The 25,101-nt window shown below is 52.5% G+C and overlaps 1 protein-coding gene across 1 annotated transcript; it reads right to left on the bottom strand.

The window, feature by feature from the left end:
- Positions 1–3,352: 3,352 nt before the first annotated feature.
- LOC129735174 (vigilin-like) lies at positions 3,353–11,234 on the bottom strand. Its single transcript, XM_055700534.1, has 10 exons — positions 11,110–11,234; positions 10,038–10,192; positions 9,485–9,700; positions 7,638–7,844; positions 6,948–7,163; positions 5,894–6,100; positions 5,578–5,679; positions 4,172–4,252; positions 3,876–4,007; positions 3,353–3,573 (listed from the first exon to the last, which is right to left on the bottom strand). The coding sequence occupies exons 1-10, from the start codon at positions 11,183–11,185 to the stop codon at positions 3,364–3,366; spliced, it is 1,602 nt and encodes a 533-aa protein (XP_055556509.1). The 5' UTR covers positions 11,186–11,234; the 3' UTR covers positions 3,353–3,363.
- Positions 11,235–25,101: the final 13,867 nt, after the last annotated feature.

Genomic DNA, 25,101 nt, shown 5'->3' with positions numbered 1-25,101 from the left:
TTCCCTGACCTGGTTCACTGAGCAGTAAATAAACACTTTTGTGGTCTCTGTGATGGAAGAGTGATGAGGAGGGGAATAAGGGTTTGGGGGCAGAGCCTGCTTAACCGGATTAAGCAGCACTGTTGTCAGATGTCTAAGTACGGCCTCATTTCAGCCAGTACTTGGAGGCACCTGAATACTGTGCTCCTGGGACAACATTGCAATGCCTGGGTCTTCCTTGTCAGCAGGAAACAGGTACTTTGTGCGTAAATGGAAGGCCCAGGGCTGTCTTAATCATTTGTGCTGCAGAGGCATCCCCAGTGGGGGAGGATAATGGAGAGAAAAACCCTCTGAAGCGAGACCATTTTACTTTGAGGTTTGGGCATGGTTGTATTTGTGTGTCAAAGATGTGGCAGGCATTAGGACCACGCAAGAGCCACTTGGAAGCATCTGACTGTTTGTAAACTGTGCTTTCCTGGCTCTGGAGGCTTTTAAAAATAGTACCGAACCTGCAACCAGTCTGTGTTTTTGTTTAATTATTATGAAATAGTTATATGGGGAATTGGAAATATTGACAGCAGTGTTAACGTATGGGGTGCAAGTGGTGTGTCAAGCAAATGAAAGAGATTTAGTTTGTAGCCAGTAAGTGGCATGAAGGAGTCTGAGCCCCACATATAAGAGCGTTTGGATGTGTGTCCTTATGGCTGGTAGGCTGTGCGTCAAATGTCTGTGCAGCAAAATTTCCTTACAGCTGCTCTGCAGGAGCAGGCTGGAAACTAGGACCATGCGTGGCAATCAGTTAGCTGAGGGGAATGTGCTCGGGCTTGTCTAGACAACAATCAACATGATGAGCTTGTCTAGACAGCAATTAACATGATAAGGCCTGTTTGCAGAGCACAGGGGAGCGGGAAACGGATGGCGCCAAAGTTGGCGCCAAGGAAAGGCAACACCTTGCTGTTAATTAGCCGCCAATCAGGGATTGCCTAGTATGCAAGGCTTAGCCTCAGGAACCAATTGGTTTAAGACGCGCAGCCTTTGAAAGTGTATATAAAGTTGTGCTCCTGTACAATAAACCGACATTTGCTTGCATCAAGCTGCGTCCCGTCTCCTCATTCGCCGCAGGCATTCTTTATGGCAGTGCTGGGAGCACGGGGGAATGTTTCCTCTGAGCGTGCTCACCCAGTTACTCGAGGGCACGCACTATGGACAGCAGAGCACTTGCACACTCATAGCGCATTACACATGCATTTTCAGTCAGGCACGGGATGGGTTACAAGTTGCTTGCTTTAATGCAAACGAGCACACACCCTCAGACAGCACTGCTGAGGTTTTTTACTAGCTCCCCGTGCTCCCCAAGCGGGGCCTTGCCCTCTCTCGGGGGGCTATCTGAGTCAGAGGTCACGATCTCCCCCCACAACAATTACCTTTGTCCGAATTCCAACCAACATTCTGCGGATCGCAGCACTCTTATCGGCTTGTCTCCTCCTGCGACCACAACGTCCTCACCCAGAGGCTCTTTCTGCATCACTGAAGAGAATGCAGATCTTTTCCCCATCCATTCTTTGTTCCCCATCCTTCCCAAGGCTGACTCCCTGCATGAGAGGTCCCTTAATTCGTCACTTCTAACAGCTTTAGAGAGTCAGCTTGGCCTAACCTTTGTGCGCAGGTGTGTTTAACGTAGAGCTACACAGCAAATCAGAGCGTGGTAACTGGGGAGCTCAGACATCTTGTCCCTTTGCCGAGCCAGCAGCCTTCCCTTAACAGAATCCCTGGACATAAATGTATATACGGTGGAATGTATACAGTGACATCAAAAGTCCCACCAGACACCACATTCGTCCCTAAAATCCTTCCCCCCCAAACAACCCTGAAAGACTTCCCTTGACCCCCTCCTCCACCCCAGGCTGTTCCTGAAATCATCCCCCACCTCCACCTCCCCGCCCTGGCCCTAAAACATTTCCCCCAGACCCTGGTCCAGCCCTAAAGTCCCTCCCCCAACCTCGGTCCAGCCCTAAAGTCCTTCCCCCAACCCCCCGGTCCTTCCCTAAAGGCCTCCATCAAACCCCCTGTCCGTCCCTAAAACCCTTCCCCCAGACTCCCCACTCTGTTCTCTAAATAACACACACCCCCTCACCCTACCCCACCCCCGATTTATCAATACACACCCCCCCACCTGCCTCCACCTCCCTCACCCCCCATACACCCACTTCCACAAACACACATCCTTGCCCCACCCCCCACCCCCACACACCCCGGTCCATCCCTAAAATCCTTCATCAATTCCCACCTGTCCCTCCCTAAACCCCTTCCCCCGCCCCCTCCCCTGCTCCCGTCCCTCTGTCCCTGGCATGGCCCAACTGCCCAGCACCACCAGACCACTCTGGCCCAAACACCATAAGGCAATGGTTCCCACCTGACAATAGCAAGTCAAGGAACATTTTTTTTTTTCCTAAATAGAGAGAGTTTTACCTCGTATGCTGCCGACTACATCAAATTATGTTTTGCTGGCTGACTGGATAGACAGCAAAGCTGAACTCCACATCAAATATAATCAAATCTATCAAGTATATCACATAATGGAATATATCAAATGCAGTTTCTTATATTGCAATAAAAGAAAATAGCATGCAATATGATAAAAGGAACCAGTGGCAGTTACTGTGAGCGATATGATAAAAGAGCAACAGGAGCGAAGCACCAAATTGTCACTGCAAAGCCTTAACGTGACTAAGGAAAAGGAGACATCACCAATTCCAACCCCAACATCACACAGAACCACCCTTTATCTGGGAGCGCCCTTGCAGCCGGCACCAGCAGTCTCTTGGGACCTGGGAAATTCCCCTGGAGAAGGTGCCAGAAAGGAATCCTCTTGCTGCTTCTCAGTCTGCCCTGGCAGACATATGACGCACATCATAAAAGTTCTGCTCCCTGCTTTCTGTGGTGAAAAATTGGCACAGCACATTTACACCCATACAGAACCAAAAAACATGGCTTGGGAAAGCGCAGCACTGTTCCCCTGGAGAGGGTTCCAGGCAGGAATTCTCTTGCTGCTTCTCACCCTGCCCTGGCAGCCATGTCAGGCACAGCACAAAAGTGCTGCTCCCTGCTCTCTGGGGTGAGAAAATTGACACAGCACATTTGCAATAATACACAGATTTGGACACCCGGTCATTCTATTCATAATAGATCTAGGGGGATCTAGGTGGAATAGACCTTTCCATTTTCTTTCTTCAACGATTTCCTGACTTGATGGCCTCCTTCCCTCCTTCAGGTGCCCACCTTTTCTTTTCTAGTTAGTCAGACTAGATGCCTTTCTCAACACAAACAGAGCATTGCCATTTATTTATTTATTGATTGATTGATTGATTAAGACCTTGTGCTGTTTCACAGGTGCAGCAGCTGTTTCTTGGCTTTCTCCACACCCTGGGCTGGGCCCCTGATGCTCACGGTGTCACTGCCAGAGCCCTTGGTGGGGAAGTGGATGTGGACTCCACCACACTCCTTGACGATGGAGCGGACGAAGCGGCCTTTGGCACCAATGAGGGAACTGTGCAGTTTGGAAGGAATAGAGACCTCCACCTCTGTGCTGTTGGCCTAAGGGAGGACAGTACCAGCCTCTTGAGTCAAGCTGCAGAAATGTGTTTGCACCCACTCTGCTTACCCTCTGACTCCCACCTTGCTAGGAGCTTTATACAGCTGGAAGAAATGCCTGAGCAGAGGGCTTGGAGACTGGCTACTCCTGACAGGAGCAGTCACAGACTTTGGTTTACGAGTCACGAACAGACCGACACGTTTGTCTCCACCCTGCCCTCATCCATTACAACCACGTCTGTATCTGTGTCTTCTAGCAACATTGTCAAGTCCCTCAACCGCAAAAGGCCAGTCGCTTCACTTACCAGCTCCTTCTGGATGGCAAGAATCCTGTGGCGAGCAGCCTCACAGTTTGCCCTCTTGCCTGTGATAACAATTGTCTCCGAGCTGCTGTTCTTTGCTGGGAGATCAATTTTGGTGTTGCTTTCTTTACGGATCTGCCACAAAGAAAAAAAAAAATCATCTCAGAAGTGTCCCATGTCAGAAGAAAAGCCCTTGCAGGCTATATTGGACATCACCAATGAGCAGGAGAGAGCATCCAGTGGGCTTTTGCTGCAGGCAGCGATTATCACGAGCACTTGAGTTAGGAACGATAGCTCACCTTCTTGATGTTGGCACCTCCTTTCCCTATGATGTTCTTGTGGAACTGTTTGCAGATGGGGACAGAAATAGAAAAGCTGTTTTCAACCTAAGGGAGAAAGGAAGGGAGAACTGAAGATTACACTGTCATGGCAAGGGAGGCCCGACTTCAGGAACTCTGATAAACGAGCTTTTGAAAACAGGCTTAGACCCAAGGAAGTTCTCTATACGAGGGACTTGTAAGACTAAACAAAGGCAAGGACGTTCCCCTATAGCCTTCCCATAACAGGTCCTACCCCCTGCCTCCATTCAGCCAAAACAGCGTCGACAGCTCCCTCATCTTGAGGTGTTTTAGCTCTACCCAAGCCAGTAGAGCTCTGCTTTGCCCCAGGGTTATCCAGGCACGTAGGAGGGAACAAGCACTTCTGCTCTTAAGCAGAGCACAAGCATTCCTCTGCTTTGAGAAGAGAGCATTGTGCTCATGAAACATTGAAAAGACTGACTTACATGCCTCTCCAGCTATAACAAAGAGAATCCTTCCTTCTCTGCACCAAAAAAATGAATGCTGACTTTTCAAGAATGCTATGGATGAGTTTCATAACCAAGGGGTGTCATCCACCTGCCACACAGTTTGTCTTCTGCAACCTCGATTAAGCATGCCAAGACATCCTATGGATGTGACAAACACCTCATCACCTCTGCTCTGTTGCCCCTTCTTCCCCCAGTTTCTTACTGGAACTAGTAACTCCAGCTCACCAGCTCCTTGACCATGGCTTCAATCTGTTCCTGAGCCACATGCACATCTTCCGTAGGTCCTTCCAAAGTGATGTTATCCTCTCCTCCAGTGAATTTGATGTGAACCTTGAGGTGAAGGACAATGAATCTTTTAAGAATTTGCCAAGATCCAAGCCAGGCCAATGCTCTTGGTCAGGCCTACACCATCGATCCCTGCCACTGAGAGATGTGCTCCTTCCGAAAAAGCCCAAACCAAATCCCCACAATTTTACAAGTCAGTAACTTAACGATTTCGGCCATATGGCAGTGCCTAGAGCCCAAGGCTCTGGTGCTGTCCCAGTTTCTGCAAGGGCTTTGGAGAAGTTTACTCATCTAGCCTTTATCTAGATACCGTCTAACTCCCCAGGGAGAAGCCTTGCTGCACTCGCCATTTCCAGGTATCCTACTACATCAGTGCTCAAAACAGCACCACATAAAGCTTCCTTGGAAGGGCTCAACCCATGACAATAACATAGGATGAGCAGTGTTTGCAGCAGTAAAAGAGAGGGTTCCCTTGAACAGCAAAGATCTGTGTCATTTCCCCCTGGGTTTACCCACGCTAGAAGACACCTCTCTCTTCCGTGTCGAGTGATCTGGACTAAACCTTTTTCTACGCCGGGGGTGCTAAGCTAACCAGCTCATCCATACCTTTGGCATCTGCTGAGTTATTTTGGCCAGGTTCTGTCCTTTCTTTCCAATAATGAAACGATGAAGCCAAGAGGGGGCAGAGACCGAGGAGATGGTAAAACTGTTGGCCTGAGAGACAGAAAAACAGAGAAGCTGTTTGATGGACAAACTGGGAGAGGCCTTCACAACAATTCAGTTCCAATTCCCACGCTGCACCTCCGGTATTGACTTCTAAGCTGCACCTCTAATGGCCCAAGAGAGACCACCCCCGCTACACCTGTCAGTGCTCACAAATGTATCTTCGCGGGACCTTCAAAGGAGGCCTAGCCCATCTTGTCAGTACCTTTGCATAGACTTCAGTCAATGCTTGCCCAAGTTTCTCAGGCTCGCCTCGCAGTATCAGCGTCTCCGAGCTCCTGTCAGTGGGTGGGATCTCGACAGAGACTCCAGTCTTCTCCAAGATCTCCTGCAGGGAATTCCCCTTGGGGCCGATGACATACTTGTGCTGGGACTTCTTCACCTCCACGGCAATAGTAGTAGTCTTCTTTTTCTGTAGGGGCAGAGACACTGAGGCATCAATCACAAGGGGGCGGGGAAGGACAAGAGCGACAGGAAGAGGCACAAGATGCAGTCAGACTCTGCACCCAGCAAAGAGCAAAGCCAAGCTGAGCACAGTGGCTCGGCAGCACCCTAGCACCCCTTGGACCCCTGCCTACAGAAAGCCTTGTGCTCAAAAATTCACAGGGGAAGTACAAAACTAGCATGCTGGGTCAAGCTCCCTGGGACACGGCATGCAAGAGACCACACACACACACACAGGCATGTCGTTGTCGTCGTCCCCGTCCCCCCGTTGGACAACAGGGTTCAACTCCCAGCCGTCTCCCAGGCAGTGCCGTGATGCAACACTGTGCAGGCTATAAGCCGATTGTTGAAATCCAGACCGGTACAAATACAGACCTAACCACGAGGAGAAACAGCCCAGCAACCCACAACAAGGATATTCACAGCAGCGTTGGCTGTGGGAAATAAACTGGAGTGACATTCACTCTTCAGCAACTTCTGCTTATGTAGCAACTTTGATACTGTCAGCTGGCCACCACTGTAGACTTCACACTTCTTTCCTTCCTTAGTAGCCCCGGTGTGAACAAGAGCCAGGGGAGCTCTTGGTGGCCTGCTAATTCCCACGATACAGAAAAGCCAGAAATCTGTCACCTCCCGGATAGTATCAGCCCAGCTCCCACTCTGCCGAGTGAGGAAACGGTAGGATTCGGGGTCATGTACTGCAAGGGCTGCTGAGCCAGATGCAACCGAGGGATGCACAAAAGTAGAACAAGAAGGGAAGAGTGCCTAGGAGCGGGTGCCAGGGGAAGGTGGGAAGCTTTATGGACCATCCGTACCTTCTCCTCATAGATCTTCTTAACGCGAGCCACAGCCTGGGCTAGTTGCTCCTTTTCTCCGGTGAAGACTATCTCGGTCTTGTTGACACTGGGTGGAGGAATGTTGATGCGCGTCCCTGTGTCCTGCATGAGCTCCCTCACCAGCTTGTTGTAAGGGCCAGCAATGAAAGGGTGGTACACTTTCTCCACGTCCAGCCGCTCCACGGCACGCTTATCCTGGAAGAGCCCACAACAGACCTTGGTGGGAACTGCCCTCTATATTACAGTCTCTGCCAGGCACAGCTAAGTTCCCAGGGGTGTCCTGCCTGACACTCTGGCCCAAGCAACCTTCTCAGTTTGCGGGCTTGTAGATCTCCACCTCTTTCAATCTACAAATACGGTTGCTGCTGCTGCTCCTTGTTTACGATATTCACCCCTGTGATCTCCTGCCTTATCCCAGCTGGCACCTAAGACGCGTCCCTTCAACTATCAAATGCTTGTTTGGGCTTCAGAGATGGACAAAACGCAGCACAAGAAGTTTCAGGACCTGGCAGCGGTGCTCATACAGCCGGCGAGTGGCACAGTATACGTCTCCGTTCAGGCTAACGTTAGCCACTGACTGTAGCCACGGTGGCTACAAACTCCAACTATACCGTGGGGAAGCAAAAAGGCTGACCAGCTAATGCCATGAGAGAGATCATACTGAGGTACCTGCTCAGCGGAGATAAGCAGGATCTCGTGCCGGGCCTTCTCAATCCCTTCTTTAGTGCCGCTGATCTTGATCTGGTTGCTGGGGTCATCTGGGCGGGGGATCTGCATTTTGGTTGCAGTTTTGAGCTTCAGGTCCTGCAGCTTCTCACCCTTCTTTCCAATGACAAAACGGTGGTGCTCCTTGGGGATGGCAACTGTTGCTGAAGCCTGCGGCAGAAGAACCAAGCATCTGTGAAAAGCCTTGCCTGCACTGGCAGATCCACAGGAACAGAGCCAGGGAAAGCAAGGTAGACGCTGCTCAGCGGTACTGCTCCTCAGAGCAAACACAACGCCTTCCCAGCACATTCTGTCTGAGGGCTGACACTGTACCAGCTGATCTACAGTGCCTCTATGCCAGGAGTATAAAGCCCACCTTTCCCTCAAAACCCTTCTGTTTGCACAGGAGCAGTACTCTGAATTAGCAAAGGCCTTCCGACACAGACGAGGAGGTGCCTCTCCTCCAGTGTAAGACACCAGACAACAACTGAGATGGCAGCGCACAGCTGGAGTTTATCTGAACTCTGGCATCTGCTGCCAAGGCTACAGAGAACAAGACATACAGTATGACTCCTAGGAAAGAGAAATTCAACACCAGAAACCTACTGCAGGAGGCAGGCAGCTAGCACATGCTTACCGCTACTTAAGTGCTAGGTGTCTTCAAGTGTAGCACATGCTGCTCCTGGGACTGCTTCTAGAAGGCCCCGCATGCAAAAGGGGTCCTTCTTAATCTACCATTAAAGGGCTGCTCTATACAAGGGCTTCCCGACTTCTTCCCTTCTCACTGAGTTTTTACAGGTCTGGTAGCTGATGACTGCTATCGTGCTCCTGATCCCTGTGATTAGGTAACCACTAACAGCAATCAGACAATGAACATTCAAGCTATAATGGAAAAATAAAAGATGAAGAAAAGATCACTCGGTGTGACTTTTCAGCTCTGTGTTCCTGTCCTGAAGCTAGCCAAGCCCAAGAGAAGCTGGAATACAGACACACCTTCCAGACCTGGGGCCAGGGCAGAAGGAGGTATATTTGAGAACAGTGGCTCACGGGTCTGTGGCGGCACGACCTGAACTGTTTTTTCAGATGCACATTGTGGATGTAGGGTTTCGTTCCTTTCTCTTTCCTCTGGCAGGGTATGACACAGGGGCTGAACAGCGCTAAGCAGACATGGTATTAACATTGCATTACCTACCTTTGGCATTATACTTTAAAACACACTGCAACACCTGGCTGCGATACATCCTAACAAGAGCTACCACCTTGACTATGAGCTCAAGAACCATAAGGGAAGAGATCAAAACCTAGAGGACTGAAGCAACCGAAACAACAGGGTTGTGGCTCCTTACCAGTGTGCCTTGAGTTACACAATGCAGAACCCTGACCCGAAGCTTTTGGCTTTTGGCAGGACTTCCTTTCCTCTACTTTTCTTTCTCCCAGCCTTCCACGTTCTCCTCTGAAGGACTTCAGGAAAAGCACAGTCCCGTTCTCACACACTACTAGCTTTGTGTGTGAGGCTCCTGCACCCCCTCCAGCACCAGCACCTCAGCACAAAGTCACTGGTTGCAACTCAAATGTTCCAGAGATCGCAGGCTCCACGCTTCATGCAACACCACGGCCTGTAATTACCTTGGAACCCTATTTTAAGCCTCATTCCCATTCCAAATTGCCAGTTGGGTGCTTTGAAAACGTACAGCAAAGCTGAATTAGTCATACCTCTTTGGCTTACAAGCACATGGGCCCAAGGGTCTCAAAGCATTTGCGAGTCTTGGGGAAGAGCAAAGACGAAGGCAGAAACAGTTAGATGCCCTCACCTGAGTCTGCAGTCGAGCGACAATCTGCTTCCGAGCCTTCGTGACTGCTTCCGCCTTGCCAGAGACCACGATCGAAAGGCCCTGGTCCTTTGCGAGAGACAGCTCCAGGTGAGCTCCCGTCTTCCGCATGATGTCAAGGCAGATCTTGGCCTGCTCGCCTTCTCCAAACTGATTCATGCCCTTGTATTTCCTCTCCTCCAGTGGCACATGGAACACCTGCTCAGCCACGGGACAGACACAAGCAGGGCACAGCAAGGTGTCAGTGTGCTTTGGATTGTCAGTGCCTCCCTCTGCAATCCTCCCTTCAGGCCTGTTCCAGCTATCTGTGCAACAGGGATGCAGAGCTTTGTCTGGGCAGTTTTTCAACACATCCCTCCCCCTCCAGAGCAGTCCTAGCATTCAGCTGCAGTCTTCCTTGTGCCCCAGGGCAAAGGACAGCAAAGAGGCAGTTACTCTGACACACTAAGGGATTTCATACTCCAGGGAAAGCTTCACTTCACCTACTTTTTGGAGGGATGAAAAGGAGGGAGATAAGACACCCACTCCCACCAACCTGAGTGATGACAGAAGCCTTTATTGGCCGGATTTTGCTCCAGGGCCCAGCAGGTTCCCGGGCAGCTTCCAAACATGGTGCTTTCTCAGGGAGCGCAGGGAAGGCTTCCTCGTAGGTGGGAGGATCCTTCTCTTCTTCAGAGTTTAAAGCTGTTACTGCGGTGAAGCAAACAAGGCAAATGAGATGCTCTCCCCACAGAAACGGCCCCATTCATCGGCAGTGCAACTCTACTGAGGCATCATCAAAGAAGGACAACAAAGGACTTGTGCACTTCTATTCATCCTGCTACAGTTATGCTTGTGGAGAGCAGCCGAGTTGGGAGCACAGCTGAGCTCAGCACAGCACAGACTGCAGTAGGTGCCGCCATGGATGCAGGAAGCAACCGTGCAAGTGAATGGTGGCAGCAAACAAGCACATTATGGCCAACTTTGTTGAGAGGAGCTTCATCAGGGGACAACAGGCCAAGCAGAAAGAAATCAAAGGGACACAGCAAGGCTGTAGGTCAGAAGGGGACAAGACAGACACATGCCCAGGAAGAAGGCAGAGAGAAGCAGAAGCACTCTAGTTGGGGCAGAGTCCAGGGAAAGCCTGTAGCTTATGTTCGACTCAGCTGTGCACTGGGCTGTGCCAAGCGGGCCAGCTCGCAGCTGGAGAATGGGTGCCGAGACCCACCAGTGAGTCACTCAATACGGTTATAATGACTTTCCCCAACACCTGGCTGAGCAAAGGAGGAAGTGACAGTCCAGCACACTGATCCCACGAGGCTCTCTTGCAGCCCAATGACCCATGCTTGCACATGCCCTGCCCCACGGCTGACAGCGTTGCTAGCCAGAGCTCTGTGAAGATCTGAGGCTTGCCTCCGCCTGGCCCTGCACTGTGCAGCACCACCGATGTGCTCCTGTGGGTGGAAAGCCAGAGTCTGGCAGGCCGCCAGCCTAGGAATGGCGAACGCCGTGCCTGGACACTTAGGGGGAGCCGGAGGCATGGAGCGAGCTTGGCTAACAGCAAGGAACCTTGCCTGCGCAGTCTCTATTTAGAGGCACATCACAGGAACTCAGCTGTGTCTTCTCACCTTTCACCTGCTGCTGCGTCAAGGCACTGCGGTGTTCGGCAAAGCTCTCCTGGGTCAAAAGTGCCACCGAGCTCATCGTCGACCTCCCACGCACACACACAATCTGGGTATGCCACTGGAAGAGACAGAGGAGGCAACGCTATTACCAGCACCATTCAAGATGCACACAAGTCACTCCAGGAAGGCAAAAGACGTGTTTACTGAGCACTTTTCCAGCCGGCCTCTTGAGAAGCGCCTACAGGGCCAGTCTGCTGCCCTGTTCTCTTGCTGAACCACACAGAAACTCAGGGGGGATTTTTCCTCATAGCACAGCGGGCATCAAAACCAGAGCTCCTCGTTAAGAAGGCAGAGGATGTGCAACCTAAGAAGCCTCTTGGAAAGGGGGACACCCCAAGCTGTTAAAGCATACTCTCATTAATCTATCAAGTATTAATGGCGTACAGTTTTAAAACCAGTCTCCCAAGGTACACATAGGCAGTGCAAGACCCTTGTGGAACCCTGGAGAGAAAACAAAAAAGAGCCCAGGATGCTGCCTCTTCCTGAAAAACTTACGCCTTGATTACCAACCGAGCATGAGCACCTGGGGCCCAGAGAGCAGCTCCTGGTGTCTCCAGCTCCTCTGCAATCCCTCCCACAACAGGCTCTACCGAGCGTGACCTTCCCTTCCGCTCCACGTACAGTCTCACAGCCCACAGTAAATACCACAGCCTCCTGGTAGCAGACTCTGCTGGAACTGCTTCTAGAACTCACCCCCCCCCCCCCCCCCCCGAAAAACAATCACCCAAACAAAAAACCTACCTGCAAAGCCCACTACAGTACATCATGCAGCCTAACAGTTTCTTCTCTCAAGGTTAGGAACATTAGGAAGAGAGGCCTAATCCTGCAGCTGGGTTTTACTTTCCTGTCTCTACTTTATCTGTTTTCATATTTTAATACAAAGAACACCTCCCTACTTCTTGCACAGACCCGTGTTGCAAAAGTTTTACAGGCTCTGGGCCTCTCAGTGACATGCTCTTGGACAAGTGAGACTCCTTACATGCTGGGTGAACATGCCTTTCCCAGCCCACTTCAGAAAAGCCCCGGACTTTCTGCAGCAGTGCATGTCTTTGTCAAGGATGTCACAGCATTTCCCTAAGGGTAATGCTGCAGAAAGAAGGCTGCTCTTGTGCTTGATCCACAGGGGCTAAAAGGCTTGTATTTCTTGTTACAGTGTCTGCTCAGGCCGTGCCTGGGTGCCCACTCCTGCTAAGGATGGGACCAACGGATCTGCAACTTCTCTCTTTCTGGCCACAAGGGAAGTGCAAAGGCAGTTTCCAGATCCTGCCTTGACTGCTTGTCAGCTTCAAAACAGCCACGAGGACACCTGCCAGGCTCTTGCTCTCCTGCTGTAAGGTTCATTTGATAAGCTCTGCACAGTATAGGCCTGAGGATTTTCTTCTGTAGCATTCTTGAACACAAAACAAATGTGAACCATAGTTTAGTACTTTTTTGTTTTTTTAAGAGAAACAATGCTTTCACATGAAGTGGGTATTTTGCAGAAACCCACAGATCAAATTGTCAGATACCCTCACAGCCACGGCGAATGAACTTTTTCAGCCATACGCTCGCATTCAGTTTGAACATGTTAGACTGGTCTCAGTGCAGCTGCTGACTGCTCTAACCACCTGACTGGTAGCGGCCTGGGTGAATGACCTGGATCCCCGCAGCAGCACAATCCTAAGTGCACTTGTATCAGCTTAACATGCTTCTATATGCAAAGGGAAGAGTATGTTTTGGGAAAGGCAGTATCAGCGGAAATACTGTAACCAACAGCACATCTTGATTTTCTTTGACAAGGTGTGAACCGCACAGGGGGGCTTATCTGGGATGGCTCTGCACTCTGATAACAGCTGTAAAATCCAGGGTTACAGATCTCTCTTCCAATAGGCCGTACCCTCTTCAGAAGCAGCTTAATGTGCATTGGGAAAAAAAGACTAGCTACCTGACCGAGAGCAACTGCCCTTATCCTACCAAAGAAAAAGTTACCATTGTTACCGGAGAGCGGCGGGGGGGCGACTGGGCGACCGCCCCCCGCAGCCCTGTCCCCTCGGGGGTGGCCCCGGCCCTCCCACCAACCCGCAGGGCAGCCGCCACAGACGGGGGAGCGCAATGTGACTCAGGGCTTTGGTTCGCGCCCTGGGTGCCGCCGGAGCGCTCCCCGTTGCCGGCGCAGTGCGGGGCGGCCACTGCGTGGGGGAGCGGCTGGGGAGGCCGGCAGGCTGGGCGGGTGCAGGAGGCCGGTGGGCCGAGCCCCTCCGCGCAGCCCCCCGCACCCCCGCTCGCTGCGGAGGGTTGCCCTGGCGGCACGTGGGCCACACCACGCCAATGGGAAAGGCCGAGACCACAGAGTGCAGTCGGGTGCTCGCTGGACATCCCGCTTGCGGAGCCCGTCTCTCTGCTGCCGCTGTCTTGTTGGAGGCAGCGCAACCCGCCCGGCCGCAGAGACGGGCCCGCACCCTCCTCCCGCTATAGCTGAGGCTATATCCCCAACCCCCACCGCCCGCCCCGCGCGGCCAGTGCCACCGCGTGCCCCGGGACCGGCCTTACCTCTAGTAGGCCCGCAGCTAAGCCTATGCTGGGCACGAGGCCCAGGGGCCTGCCGCCATCGTGGCCAAGAAGAGAGATGTGTGTGACCTCCCAACATACGGCTGGTCCCTCCCCTGTGTGCCCTTTGTCAGCCGGTTGCTAGGGGAAGAGCCCGACTCGTTCCCATAGCAACCGACCAAAGGGCACATGGGGGCGGGGCCACACCTGTGTTGGCAGGTCACGCACTTCTCTCCTCTTCACCAAGATGGTGCCCCGGGACCGGCTTCACCTCTCGTAGGCCTGCAGCGAAGCCTGTGCTGGGCACGAGGCCGAGGGGCCCGCCTCTTCCCGCCAGCTGCGCGCGTGGGAGCGGCGGTCGGGGTCGCTGGCTGCGCGAGGCGCGGGGCAAAGGTGAGGAGACGCGGCGGGAGGGGGGCGGCCAGCGGCGCTGCCCTCCCTCGGCGGGGCTCGGGGGTCTGCCTGCGTGGCCCCCGTCTGGAGGGGCGGTGCCGGACAGCCCCTTCCCCGGCTCTCCGGGAACTCTCCGGGAAGCCCCTCTGGGGTGCTGAGCAGGTGCTGGTGAGGAGGAAGCAGCCGAGGGGAGCTGCGGGGTGGGGCACACACACACCCCCCACCACCACCCCCCATACCCACAAACACCCCCGCCCACCCCGGTCCATCCCTAAAATCCTTCATCAGTTCCCACCCGTCCGTCCCTGAAGCCCTTCCCCCGCCCCCTCCCCTACTCCCGTCCCTCTGTCCCTGGCATGGCCCAACTGCCCAGCACCGCCAGACCACTCTGGCCCAAACACCATAAGGCAATGGTTCCCACCTGACAATAGCAAGTCGAGGAACCTTTTTTTTCCTAAATAAAGACATTTTTGCTTCATATGCTGCCCACTACGCCAAATTATGTCTTGCTGACTGACTGGATACACAGCAAAGATGAACTCCACATCAAATCGATCAAACATATCAATCATTGAAACATATCCAAGGCAGTTTCTTGTATTATAATACAGGAAAATAGCATGCAATATGATAAAAGGAAACAGCAGTAGCTATTGTGAGCGATATGACAAAAGAGCAATAGGAGCGAAGCACCAAATTGTCACTGCAAAGCCTTAACGTGACTAAGGAAAGGAGACATCACCAATTCCAACCCCAACATCACACAGAACCACCCTTTATCTGGGAGCGCCCTTGCAGCCGGCACCAGCAGTCTCTCGGGACCTGGGAAATTCCCCTGGAGAAGGTGCCAGAAAGGAATCCTCTTGCTGCTTCTCAACCTGCCCTGGCAGACATATGACGCACATCATAAAAGTTCTGCTCCCTGCTTTCTGTGGTGAAAAATTGACCAAAACCTTTTGCGCTCATGCAGAGCCAAAAAAATACATTTTAGGAAAGCGCAGCATGGCTCCCCTGGAGAAGGTGGCAGGCAGGAATTCTCTTGCTGCTTCTCACCCTGCCCTGGCAGCCATGTCAGGCACAGCACAAAAGTTCTGCTCCCTGATTTCTGTGGTGAGCAAAATTGACACAGCACATTTGCAATAATACACAGACCCAAGAAGTCACCTTGGAAAAGTAAAAGCGCAACACTGCTCCCCTGGAGAAGGTGCAAGGAAGGAGTTCTCTTGCTGTTTCTCACCCTCCCCCTTGCAGCCATGTAAGGAACAGCACAAAAGTTCTGCTCCCTGCTTTCTGCTCTGAGAAAAAGAAAATTGACCTCTCATACCTGGAATCATTCACATTCCAAAAGAAGCCACCTTGGGAACATGCAGCGCTGCTCCCCTGGAGAAGGTGCCAGGAAGGAATTCTCCTGCTGCTTTTCACCCTGCCCTGGTAGCCCTGTCAGGCACAGAGCATAAATTCTGCTCCCTGATTTCTGTGGTGAGCAAAATTGGCCTCTTTTCATTGGCAATCATGTACAGCCCAAAGAAACTCACCTTGACAAAGTGCAGCAGTGCTCCCTGGAGAAGGTGCCAGGAAGGAATTCTCTTGCTGTTTCTCTCCCTGCCCTTGCAACCATGTGGGGAGAAGCACAAAAGTTCTTCTCCCTGCTTTCTGTGGTGAGAAAATTGACTCGAACCTTTTGCACTCATGCAGAACCAGAGCTCACCCGGTGAAAGTGCAGCACTGCTCCCCTGGAGAAGGTGCCAGGCAGGAATTCTCTTGCTGCTTCTCACCATGCCCTGGCAGCCATGTGAGGCACAGCACAAAAATTCTGCTCCCTGATTTCTGTGGTGAATGAAATTGACCGGTTTAGTTGTACTCATGCAGAGACAAGACTTTTCTTACTCGAAAGCAAAACCAGAAAGCCACACAGGCTTGGGAATCCTCTTGTCTTCTGCGTGGCTGGTGACTTCCCATGGCTATTCCGCAAGGCAGGAGAAACAACCATGAATTTGGAAGCCCACGTAAATTCAAGTACACTTAGTCCTCTGACAGTCACTACTTATGGGCCAGCAGTCCTCTCACCCCTCCACAGATCTGCCTCTTAGTCCTCTAGCAGTCATCCTCCATGGAGGGACCACAAGTCCTCCATACCTACCTACCAACTCACCAGAAATGAGTCAGACCACATCAGAAGTAACACTGCCTGACCTGCAGGAGATATAGAAACCATCATTACTGGTCGACAAGACAGAAAAAACACCGCCATCCACCAGACAGCAGAAAAACAACCAGAAGAAACATTGTATACAAACCAAAGGCCCCCACCCAAACCCTGCAAAGGCCAAAAAGATGAAAAAAGGCACTCTCCACATAAAAAAACCAAACCAAAACCACACAAAGAACACATAATAAGATCACACTACCATAACCCCAGGAACTCAGAGCCAACAAACCCAGATTCTGTCCATAACAATAACATGCTTTAACGCTTCACTCGCTTAACCTCTGGCATACCACAACCTTGTCGCCCCCAAACCCCAGCACGCTGTAGCCCTAAGGCAACACAAAATGGAACACAAAGTCCCTGGAGATCTCTGTCAGGGCCTTCAGGTGGACCCTGACCTCAGGCATCGCAACCTTGAAGTGGGAGCCAGGTGGAGGCACCAGAACATCACCGGCACCCATCTTCACACCCTGAAACAGTGCCTGGGATAAACGCTCCTGGGCAGAGAGGCTGAGGCACTCGGAGGCTTTGAGCCAGCCCTCCACCACCACAGGGCTTCAGCTCATCATTTCTGTGTCAGAGCCACCAGGCAGGGGGCCCCATCCTCCCTGAGAGACCGCTCAGGGCACCTGTACCCAGCTCCAGGGGGCTGGACACACAGCCTCGGATCCATGGGGGGGAGGGGTGCTTTAATCCTGGGAGCAGGATTTCTGACAGTGCCCCTGAGGAGGAAAGCCTCCTCAGGCCTGGAAGCCTGAGAGACATCCCTGCGCTGCTCCACACGTCACCAAAAGCAGGGGCTGAGGAAGGCTGCTTTGGGGCCCGTCGAGGGAACCAGCTCCCCTGGGCTGCTCTGCGGCCACCGGCTGCCGTTGCTGTCGCGCGGGTCTCAGTGCTGCTCTGCAGTCGGCCGTCACCTCCCCGCGCGACACTCTCCAGCGCAGCACACGTCTGCACTGGCTCTCCCTGGGCACAAAGATCACAAGCGAGGGATGGGCTTGGCTTTGCCCCCAGTCCCAGGCTGCCACCAGAGAGACCTGCCACCCCCGCCCCAGCTGTGCGATGTGGGCACCACGTGCAGCTGCAGCTGTGGGTCAGGGCAGCTGTGGGCAGGGGCAAGCCCCGTGGCGGTGCCCCCGGCGCTGGCAGCAGGCAGAGCTGGGGGAGCGAGGGGCAGCCCAGGGCAGCCGGCAGCCGGCGGCGGGGCCCGGCAGGGTGCAGCACCCTCAGCAATGCCCGGCTCCTTGCGCCTCGGCCCCAGGGCTGCAGCGCAGGGCTGGCCCCAGCCGGGGCTGGGCTGGGAACAGCCAGGCAGGCGCCCTGGCACCCCGGCACGCACCTGCTCCCTGCATGTAGCAGCCTGATCCATTGAAAACAACCCCGTGGCATCCAGAGAAGAGCCCTGCGGGCCCTGCCCTGGGCCTGAGCCATCTCTGCAGGGGTGAGGCCTTCCTTGGCGTCCATCCCTCAAAACCCTCCCTCCGGCCCCCACGATCCGTCCCTAAAACACTTCCCCTCGCCCCCAGTCCCTGCGAGCGGGGAATCCGCCTCCCCAGCTTTGAGCCCGGGCGGCGCAAGCCCCCCCAGGGCTCACCCTGCCATCCCATGTGGTTCCTGGAAGAAACACCATCCCACCATGCCGCAGGCAAACCGCTATCCCTATGGGACACAATGGGGGCAGCCGGCACGGGGCGGGGGGGGGGGTGTCACTCTCGGGGCTATTCTAGTGAGCAACACTCAGAGAGGCCAAAAACTGAGTGCAGGGGTGATGCCGGCATTACAGCCGGCTGCAAGCGAAAGGCACTCAATGGGCATGGGCGCTGCTGGGAGGGAAAGCGCCACGTCAGGACGGTGGTCGGGAATCTCGGCTGGCTGGGAGGGAGCTCCATCGAGCGCTCAGAGTCGAGGCTTGAGATCCTTGCAGCCACGGAGGTTTTTGCACGGAGAGCTGCGCTAAGCAAGGCTGGTTTATCACTTTGGCTGCAACACGAGCGTGCTGCACCCATGCATGTGTGCTTCCCCTGAGCCGACAGAGAACTTTCTCTCCTGGGCTCTGTTCCCTCTGGGACAGCGGCTGTGAGCGAGGCAGGGCTGTCAGATATGCACAGCAGGGGTCGAGGGGCTCAGAACGGATAAACCCCCCGGCCTGCGCCCGGCCCTGCCCCTCTCTTACAGCCTCCATGGCAGTTCCCCTGCAGCTGAGTAGAACCATCAACGCTCTGTCTTCAGTGGGGTTTCTTGTACATAGAAAAAGGGGACAGCACAAAGCGTGAAGCAGAGCCAAGAAGGTGGCACCTGATTTTAAAAAGAATACATTCAGTACATCACAAAAAAATGCGGTGGAACTCACTCTTCCAATTGGGTTAGGCAGGAGGAAAATGGATTTGGAAAGCTCACTTCAAGCTATAAGGTGGCTACTGAACACAGACTCTCCCGTGCATGTCCTGCACATTGGTTCCGCGCCTTGGACATGCCTGCGGTTTCCCTGAAGCACCCTCTCTGGGTTACTCTTCCAAAGGGGTTCCTGGGACATCTGCATAGGGAAGCTGCCTGAAGCAATCACCGTTTGTTATCCTGTCAGGTTTCAGCCAGGGCAGATAGCCTGTGCATGCAGGGACTACAGACTTTTTCTGTAACTACAGACTTTTTCTGTTAACACACTGATCTTGCAGAGAAGTCATGCACTGTGCAATTAAAAACAGAGAACAGTGCGAAACTAGTTTTGGCCTTCAAGGCATTTCTGACCTAATTACATTGAACTTTATTTGCTCAGAAGCCCTTAAAAAGTGCTCCAGTTGAAGGCAGTTTCCTGATCAGCTCTGGGTTCAGACTAACTCCTATACACCTACAGCCGTCCAAGTCTGAAAAGTCACACAAGGACCCCCCTACATCACCCCAGCTTTGAAGTGTCACTTCCAGTGCCTCCCCCTGGGCTAGAAGCATTTCCTTGCTGCCCCAAACGGAATTTCAAAGCTTCAGAGACACCCTTTGGAGAGCCTGCCCCACCTCTCAGCACCATGAAGACACAGGTGCTGACGCCCAAAGGCACTTCCAAGTCCTGTCCCTGCCTTCCCCGCAGAACCCTCCACCTCCGAACTCTCCCCAGCCCCGGAGAAGGGGCAGGGATACCTCGTTGTGCTGGAAGCCGGGACAGCGCGAGGCAATTCAGCATCCTACAGCCGGATGGCCTCAACGTTCGGGGCCAGCAAAGCACCCTGCCCTGCGCACTACTGCAAAAGCAGGCTGAAGAAGGTTGCCATCCTACCAGAGCTGGAGGGGAAGAAACTGCAGTGAATATCACAGCAGGTATGCTGCCTGCAGCTGTTAGGTGCTACCGCTCAACGCCGTCCCAGGTAAGGAGTGCCGACACTTTCCTCAGCCTCACAGACCCCCTGCGAGCCCAGGGACCTGGCCTCACTGATTTAGGGCTCCCACAGACGGGAATTTGCTCTCCGAGGAAATGCAGTCATTGCAATCAACCTTTCCTCCCCAAAACATCAGCTGGAATGTGGATAACTGGCTAGCTGAAAAGGGTCACATAGACATAGTCCAGCTGGCTGGACAAAAATGCACATGGCTCTCAGCTTATCTGAAGTAAAGCAAAATACACTGTCCTTGGCTGTTCTTGTTACACAGTAACAGGAAGATTGCGGTGGGAAAAGAATGTTGCAGGTGGGAACAGAAAACTACAGAAGAGAAACAAGGGGGCGGCTTGGTATTTAGGCAACTAACCAATAATGAGCTTAACTTTTGTAATATGTATGAGCTAATTATAACAAGGTATAAAAGGTGACTGTGAGAAACAATAAACGAAGTCTGCTGATCACTCATATTGAGTGACTGTGTCTTCCCTCCGTCGCGACAAATGGCGCTCCGAACATTCAATTGCTGAAGTTCAGCATAAAATCCGTATCAAGCAGGATTCAACACACGCTGGATCACTCAACAGAAGAGTTGGCAAGGACATTGCCAAGAGATGCCAGACACGACTGGGTATCTGTTTTGGTGGTGACGACTAGATCTGGAAATCCCAGAGGGAAGCTGTACAGGGATTTACAAGGTCCTGCCTACGTATTTCCACAGTGAAAAGCAGCAGCCTGCTTGAATAGCATCCTGGAAGCCTGCTTCAACAGCCTTGCCAGGCTTTGGTAGAAGCCTCTTGGACCTTCACGCTTCCCAGGAGAAAGAGCAAAGAGCCTTCTCTTGACCCCTGTTTTCCTGGGGAAGAAACTGAAGCAACTCAGGTGCACTAAGGCAGACGGCAGGTCTTTGCTGCGTTCTGGACCTCAGCTCCTGCACCAAGACCTCTGGGACCAAGCAACTCGGAGCTAACTACCAGCCAGCTGAACTGGTTTCCTTGCAGGTGCAGTGTCCAAAATGCATTACCTTCTCCAGTTCAGCAAACTGGAAAAACAGTGACTGTCTTCTCAGACCAACAGGAACAGTACAGGCTGTCCACGACACAGCACACATCGGGCGCTTGACCAGGAGACTGCCCAAATACCACGTGCTTGTGGCCTCCCAGGGAATGGGTATATTTGGCCAACAGGGCCACATAACCATTTCAGAAGGTACTGAGGATTAAGGAGGTTGCTGGTAGCTACTACAGCATGCTAGAGCACTTTCCAGGAGATCTGAGAGAGACAAAGCTCTAGAAAAGGCTCCCAACCCACGCACCAGGTATTTGCTACATCTTTTGCCGGTGCGCCCATTGGCATTCTGGTTTGGGGCTAAAGTGTAGTTTTGAAGCCGCTGCCAGCTCATCTCCACTTAAGAGCTCATTCTGCTGAAGAATATTGGATCCCAGGGACCAGATCAAACCTACTGGAGAACCAGGTTCTGGATCACAGCCTGTTTTTGTCAGGGTCTCTATACCAATTGCTTTGATCTACAATCTCCAATTGCACTTGCTACTCTAGACAAACTGCTGATAAAGCTGCTGATAAATTCTTAAATGTCTCTTCCACCAGCTCAGAGCTTGCCCATTTCTTAACACTGCTGCAGGAACTGAGCTCCTGGAGCTGTTGTCTGCCCCGCAGGATCTTCCACAGCCCGAGGGCAGTCCAGCTGCCTTCTTACAATTGCTCTTTCAGTCTAACAGAATCAGTCTTGCACGACTGTGCTCTGAAGACACCGTTGCACTATAAAACTCCACTCTGCAGCTTGCAGGGTTTTAGCAGAGGTTGCGCCATGCTTCAAACACTATAATCAACAGCAAAACCCACGTGCTCTGCCCATTTCCAGCCACGGCAGCAGCACGGCAGCTCAGGTGCTCCGGTTCCTTTTTGTCACTGTTTCCCAACTATATTATCACGCCACAGTGTTTTGCACAAAAAAAGATGAGCTCCCTACCTCTGCGTGCTGATGCAGTAGCGGGCCTCCCGGTTACCAACATTGCGAACCAGCAGCATTTTCTGGGTGCTGTACTTGACTGGACAGGCTGAGAAGTTCACCTGGTCGGGGAAGTCCAGGATAGCTCGGGCACCTATAGCTCGGATTGGCACAACAAACTTCTCCCTTTCTGTGATGCAGATGAGCTCGTGGAAATAATCCTGCAGGGAAAGAAACAATCTCAGCACAATGCATTTAGCACCATTCCCACGGCAGAAGAAAAACTGCTGTTTTCTAGGACTGTTGCAGTAGCGTTCAATAACGGAATAATAGTACCTTTTACCTTCATGACCTTTCATTCCAGCATGACTTGCACACAGTTGTTAACTTGCAAAGAAGAAACAAGCCCACTGATTCACCCGCTTTCGCAGCAAGCTGGTAGCACCACAATTATCTGATGCTTTGATTCCGAGGCACCAAAACAGAGTCACTTCACGCAAGGGATCACAGCACTAATGGAACCTGCTTCGATCGCCACCGCAGACTATTGGAAGCACCACTGAGAACCCAGCTGTGCCACAGCACTAACTTCAAAGCCAGCAACGCGGCGACCTCGTTGAAGCTTGGCAGGGGATGCTCAGGTACGTTTTCAAAAGGACTTCAGCACATGCATGGTCAACGGTCAGTCGCTGGGGAAATGCTTCACAAGCTGGACACGGTAATTGCTGCGATGCCAGCTGAGTGTAGGGTACAGCTGTATTTCTCACCCGCTCCCACAGCCTTACAGGGCCAAGGCTGGGGACACGCACCCTTCAAAAGCCACCTGACCCATCTCCCCACACCAGAGCCGGCTCAGCTCCAGACCCAAACTGTTTTTGCAAGAGGTTTCACAGGTACTTCAAAGCACTAACGGTTCCACCCCTGCCCTCAGCAGCCTACGCCAGCTCTGCACTGCAATTCAAGAGAGTTCTTCCTCTGCCTCATCTCAGTTTCCCTTTACATCTCACCCAGCCCCAGGGGACACAGAGACAGCTCTGGCTGATGCCTTAATCGAACCCCTCTGTAAGGTCTGTTCTAGAGGAGTAAGTGACGGGGTGCCTGGTTAGCACACCCACCCCAGGCAGGCGGCATCGGGAGCTGCACACGGGGGACACTCAGACACCCCACCAGAGCAAAGCCGGCTGTGCATTCCCAGCCACTGGCTCGTTCAGAACAGAGCCAGGCAATCCCCCCCGCGCCCCGGCTGCCTGGCATTTAGCAGCAGGAAGGCAAATCAAATTACCAAAAGCATTTTACTGTAGGGATGAGCAGAGCAGTCTCCAGATGTATGGCATGGCGTCGCTGCGCTGGAACTATCACCTTGCCCCCACTGAAATCAGTGGTAAAGCTGCTGCCATAGGGCCAGGAGCCATTAGCCCCAGCAGCGCTCTTGTTGATGAGGTGATCAAAGCTCTGCTTCTCATCAGTCACTCGCTGCCCTGATTTTTGCCCCGGTGCTTTTAACTCATTTGATATTCTTGTAATTGTTGAAGCAGCAAGCACTTTGATTTAGGAACCGCACACAGCAGCAAACTCCCTTCAGCAGAACTGATCCGGATTCCTCCGCGGTTGGGATTTCCTGCTCCCATCCCCATCCCCTCCTGGAAGGGCCCTAAGGCAGCCAGCCCAGGCACAGACACGTACCTATTGCTCTAACGCAAGCGCTGACAGCCAGCGCCTCACCCACAACCCAGCACCTCGCCTACCACCTGCTCAGCTGGGGTTTAAGGTTGTCAACACAGATGCTGCCCCATCCAAGACAAAAAGAATAATCTCTTTTTCTAGACATCTCAAATATTCACCCTAGAAACTGCAGAAGGGCTTTTGCTTTTCCTATTTGGAAGGTAAAATACTAGGAAGGGAACTGCAGCAAGCAACCTGCATGATTTAATACCACATTTCAGGAAAGCGTTTCATCTTCAGCAAGTCGTTCTGAATTAGCAAGTTTGTACTCAATCTTGCAGCTAAGCCCTCTAAAATAAAAGCTATGGGCAGCCCATACGAATTTAAAGCACCTGTTATCTGGGTACTTCACGTCCTGCACTGTTTAGATCCTCAGAAACTCATTAGCAAATGAAGAATGTTATTTGCTTTTGTTGTTGTTCTTTTGGCCACACTACTGTAACAAAGGCATTGCAAAGCCAATTGAAAGCTACCTGCCTTATTAAGTCTTGGCATGCCATATTTACTTATCTCCCTCTTCCAGGTGCCAGGTAGGCAGGGGAGGATGCAAGTTCAGATCAGCAGGAGGATAAAGAAAAAAGGAACTTCAACAACTGGAGCTACTTGAAGGAAGTAAAAGGAAGTAATTGTCAAGGCGTTGTCATTGCTAAGGAGCAAACGGATCAACAGCAATGCAATTAAGAGCCCAAGAAATAAATCCCCCCCTCCCCCAAAAGCAAGCACAGGCAACCTTCCCAGCTCCTTTGCTGGTGAGGGGCACTGGGACCACCTGCACAGCAATGCACAAGGGATTTCTCCAGGGACCTGAGGGCAAGGCTAAAGCAGCAAGGATTTGGTTTCACAGAGACAGCCACGACCTTGGGAGAGAAAGCTGCCTCTCACCATTCATGCAGATGCACATCATGTCCCAAGCCCCCTCTCCAGGGACACCGTGGGACATGGCATCCCGTGCAAGGCTTGACTCAGCACTTCAGAGCGGGCTGACCCTTCAGCCACGCTCTACCACCCCACCAACGTGGGACCTTGCACCAGGCTGAATGCAGCGTCAGCCCAAACAGGGTGAAACCCAAGGCAGGAGGGGTGCTAGGCAGAAGCTGGCTGTTTGTGACACTGTGGACCCATGGTCCCTTAAGCTTTTGAAAGCTGAATTGCCCTCCCTTGGGGGCAACAGGTTGCAAAGTCTCTACTGCAGCACTGCCTCGTGTTACCAGGGCACTAACCCTGCTACGCACTTGCTTGCAGCCTAGGGGCACAGTTGAGACCAGTTCAAAATGTTGTTCTGCTTCGCAACTGCAAACCCTTAGCAGACTGTTTAAGACCAGGTTTCTAAATAAACATGCCTGGATGACAGAGGGGTTGCATCCCATCTATGCTTTAAAGTTTGTTGTGTTTAGACACAGCTTCAGGCTATAGGTTTTCATGCAAATATGACTTCATCCTGCATACAACTCCCCTCTCAATTTCAAGGAAGATACAGACAGTTGTACGATGGTTCCCCTTCTCGTGCTCCCCTGTGACAAGCAGTAAATTACAAGCTCTGGCCTTCCAGGTTTCACCACTGGCAGCTGAACTGGCACCCACTGAGACTGAAGCAGCTGCTCGTCTTGGGTGTTGTTTCAGGCTCTTTGTAAACTCAGGCTAACAGTAATTACTGTCACAGCAATATTAACCCTAACTGCCCAGAACCCCAAACTCAGATGTCAGTTTCCCTGCATAACCTATCCCAAATGCTTCACTGAATTCCTTGCAGCAGA

This window comes from Falco cherrug, unplaced genomic scaffold (genome assembly GCF_023634085.1).
Source record: "Falco cherrug isolate bFalChe1 unplaced genomic scaffold, bFalChe1.pri scaffold_44, whole genome shotgun sequence".
Lineage (NCBI taxonomy): Eukaryota > Metazoa > Chordata > Aves > Falconiformes > Falconidae > Falco > Falco cherrug.
The sequence above is the reverse complement of the archived record's forward strand: the minus strand, read 5'-3'. Positions and strand labels throughout refer to the sequence as shown.

What these genes read in the sequence shown, in the direction of transcription:
- LOC129735174 (XM_055700534.1), bottom strand. Translation starts at nt 11,185, where the DNA reads ATGAGCTCGGTGGCACTTTTGACCCAGGAGAGCTTTGCCGAACACCGC. An exon ending in GACGCAGCAGCAGGTGAAAG is followed by an intron (nt 10,193 to 11,109) that starts GTGAGAAGACAC and finishes GCTTCACCGCAG; the next exon opens with TAACAGCTTTAAACTCTGAA. An exon ending in GAGGTGCCAACATCAAGAAG is followed by an intron (nt 4,008 to 4,171) that starts GTGAGCTATCGT and finishes TCTTTGTGGCAG; the next exon opens with ATCCGTAAAGAAAGCAACAC.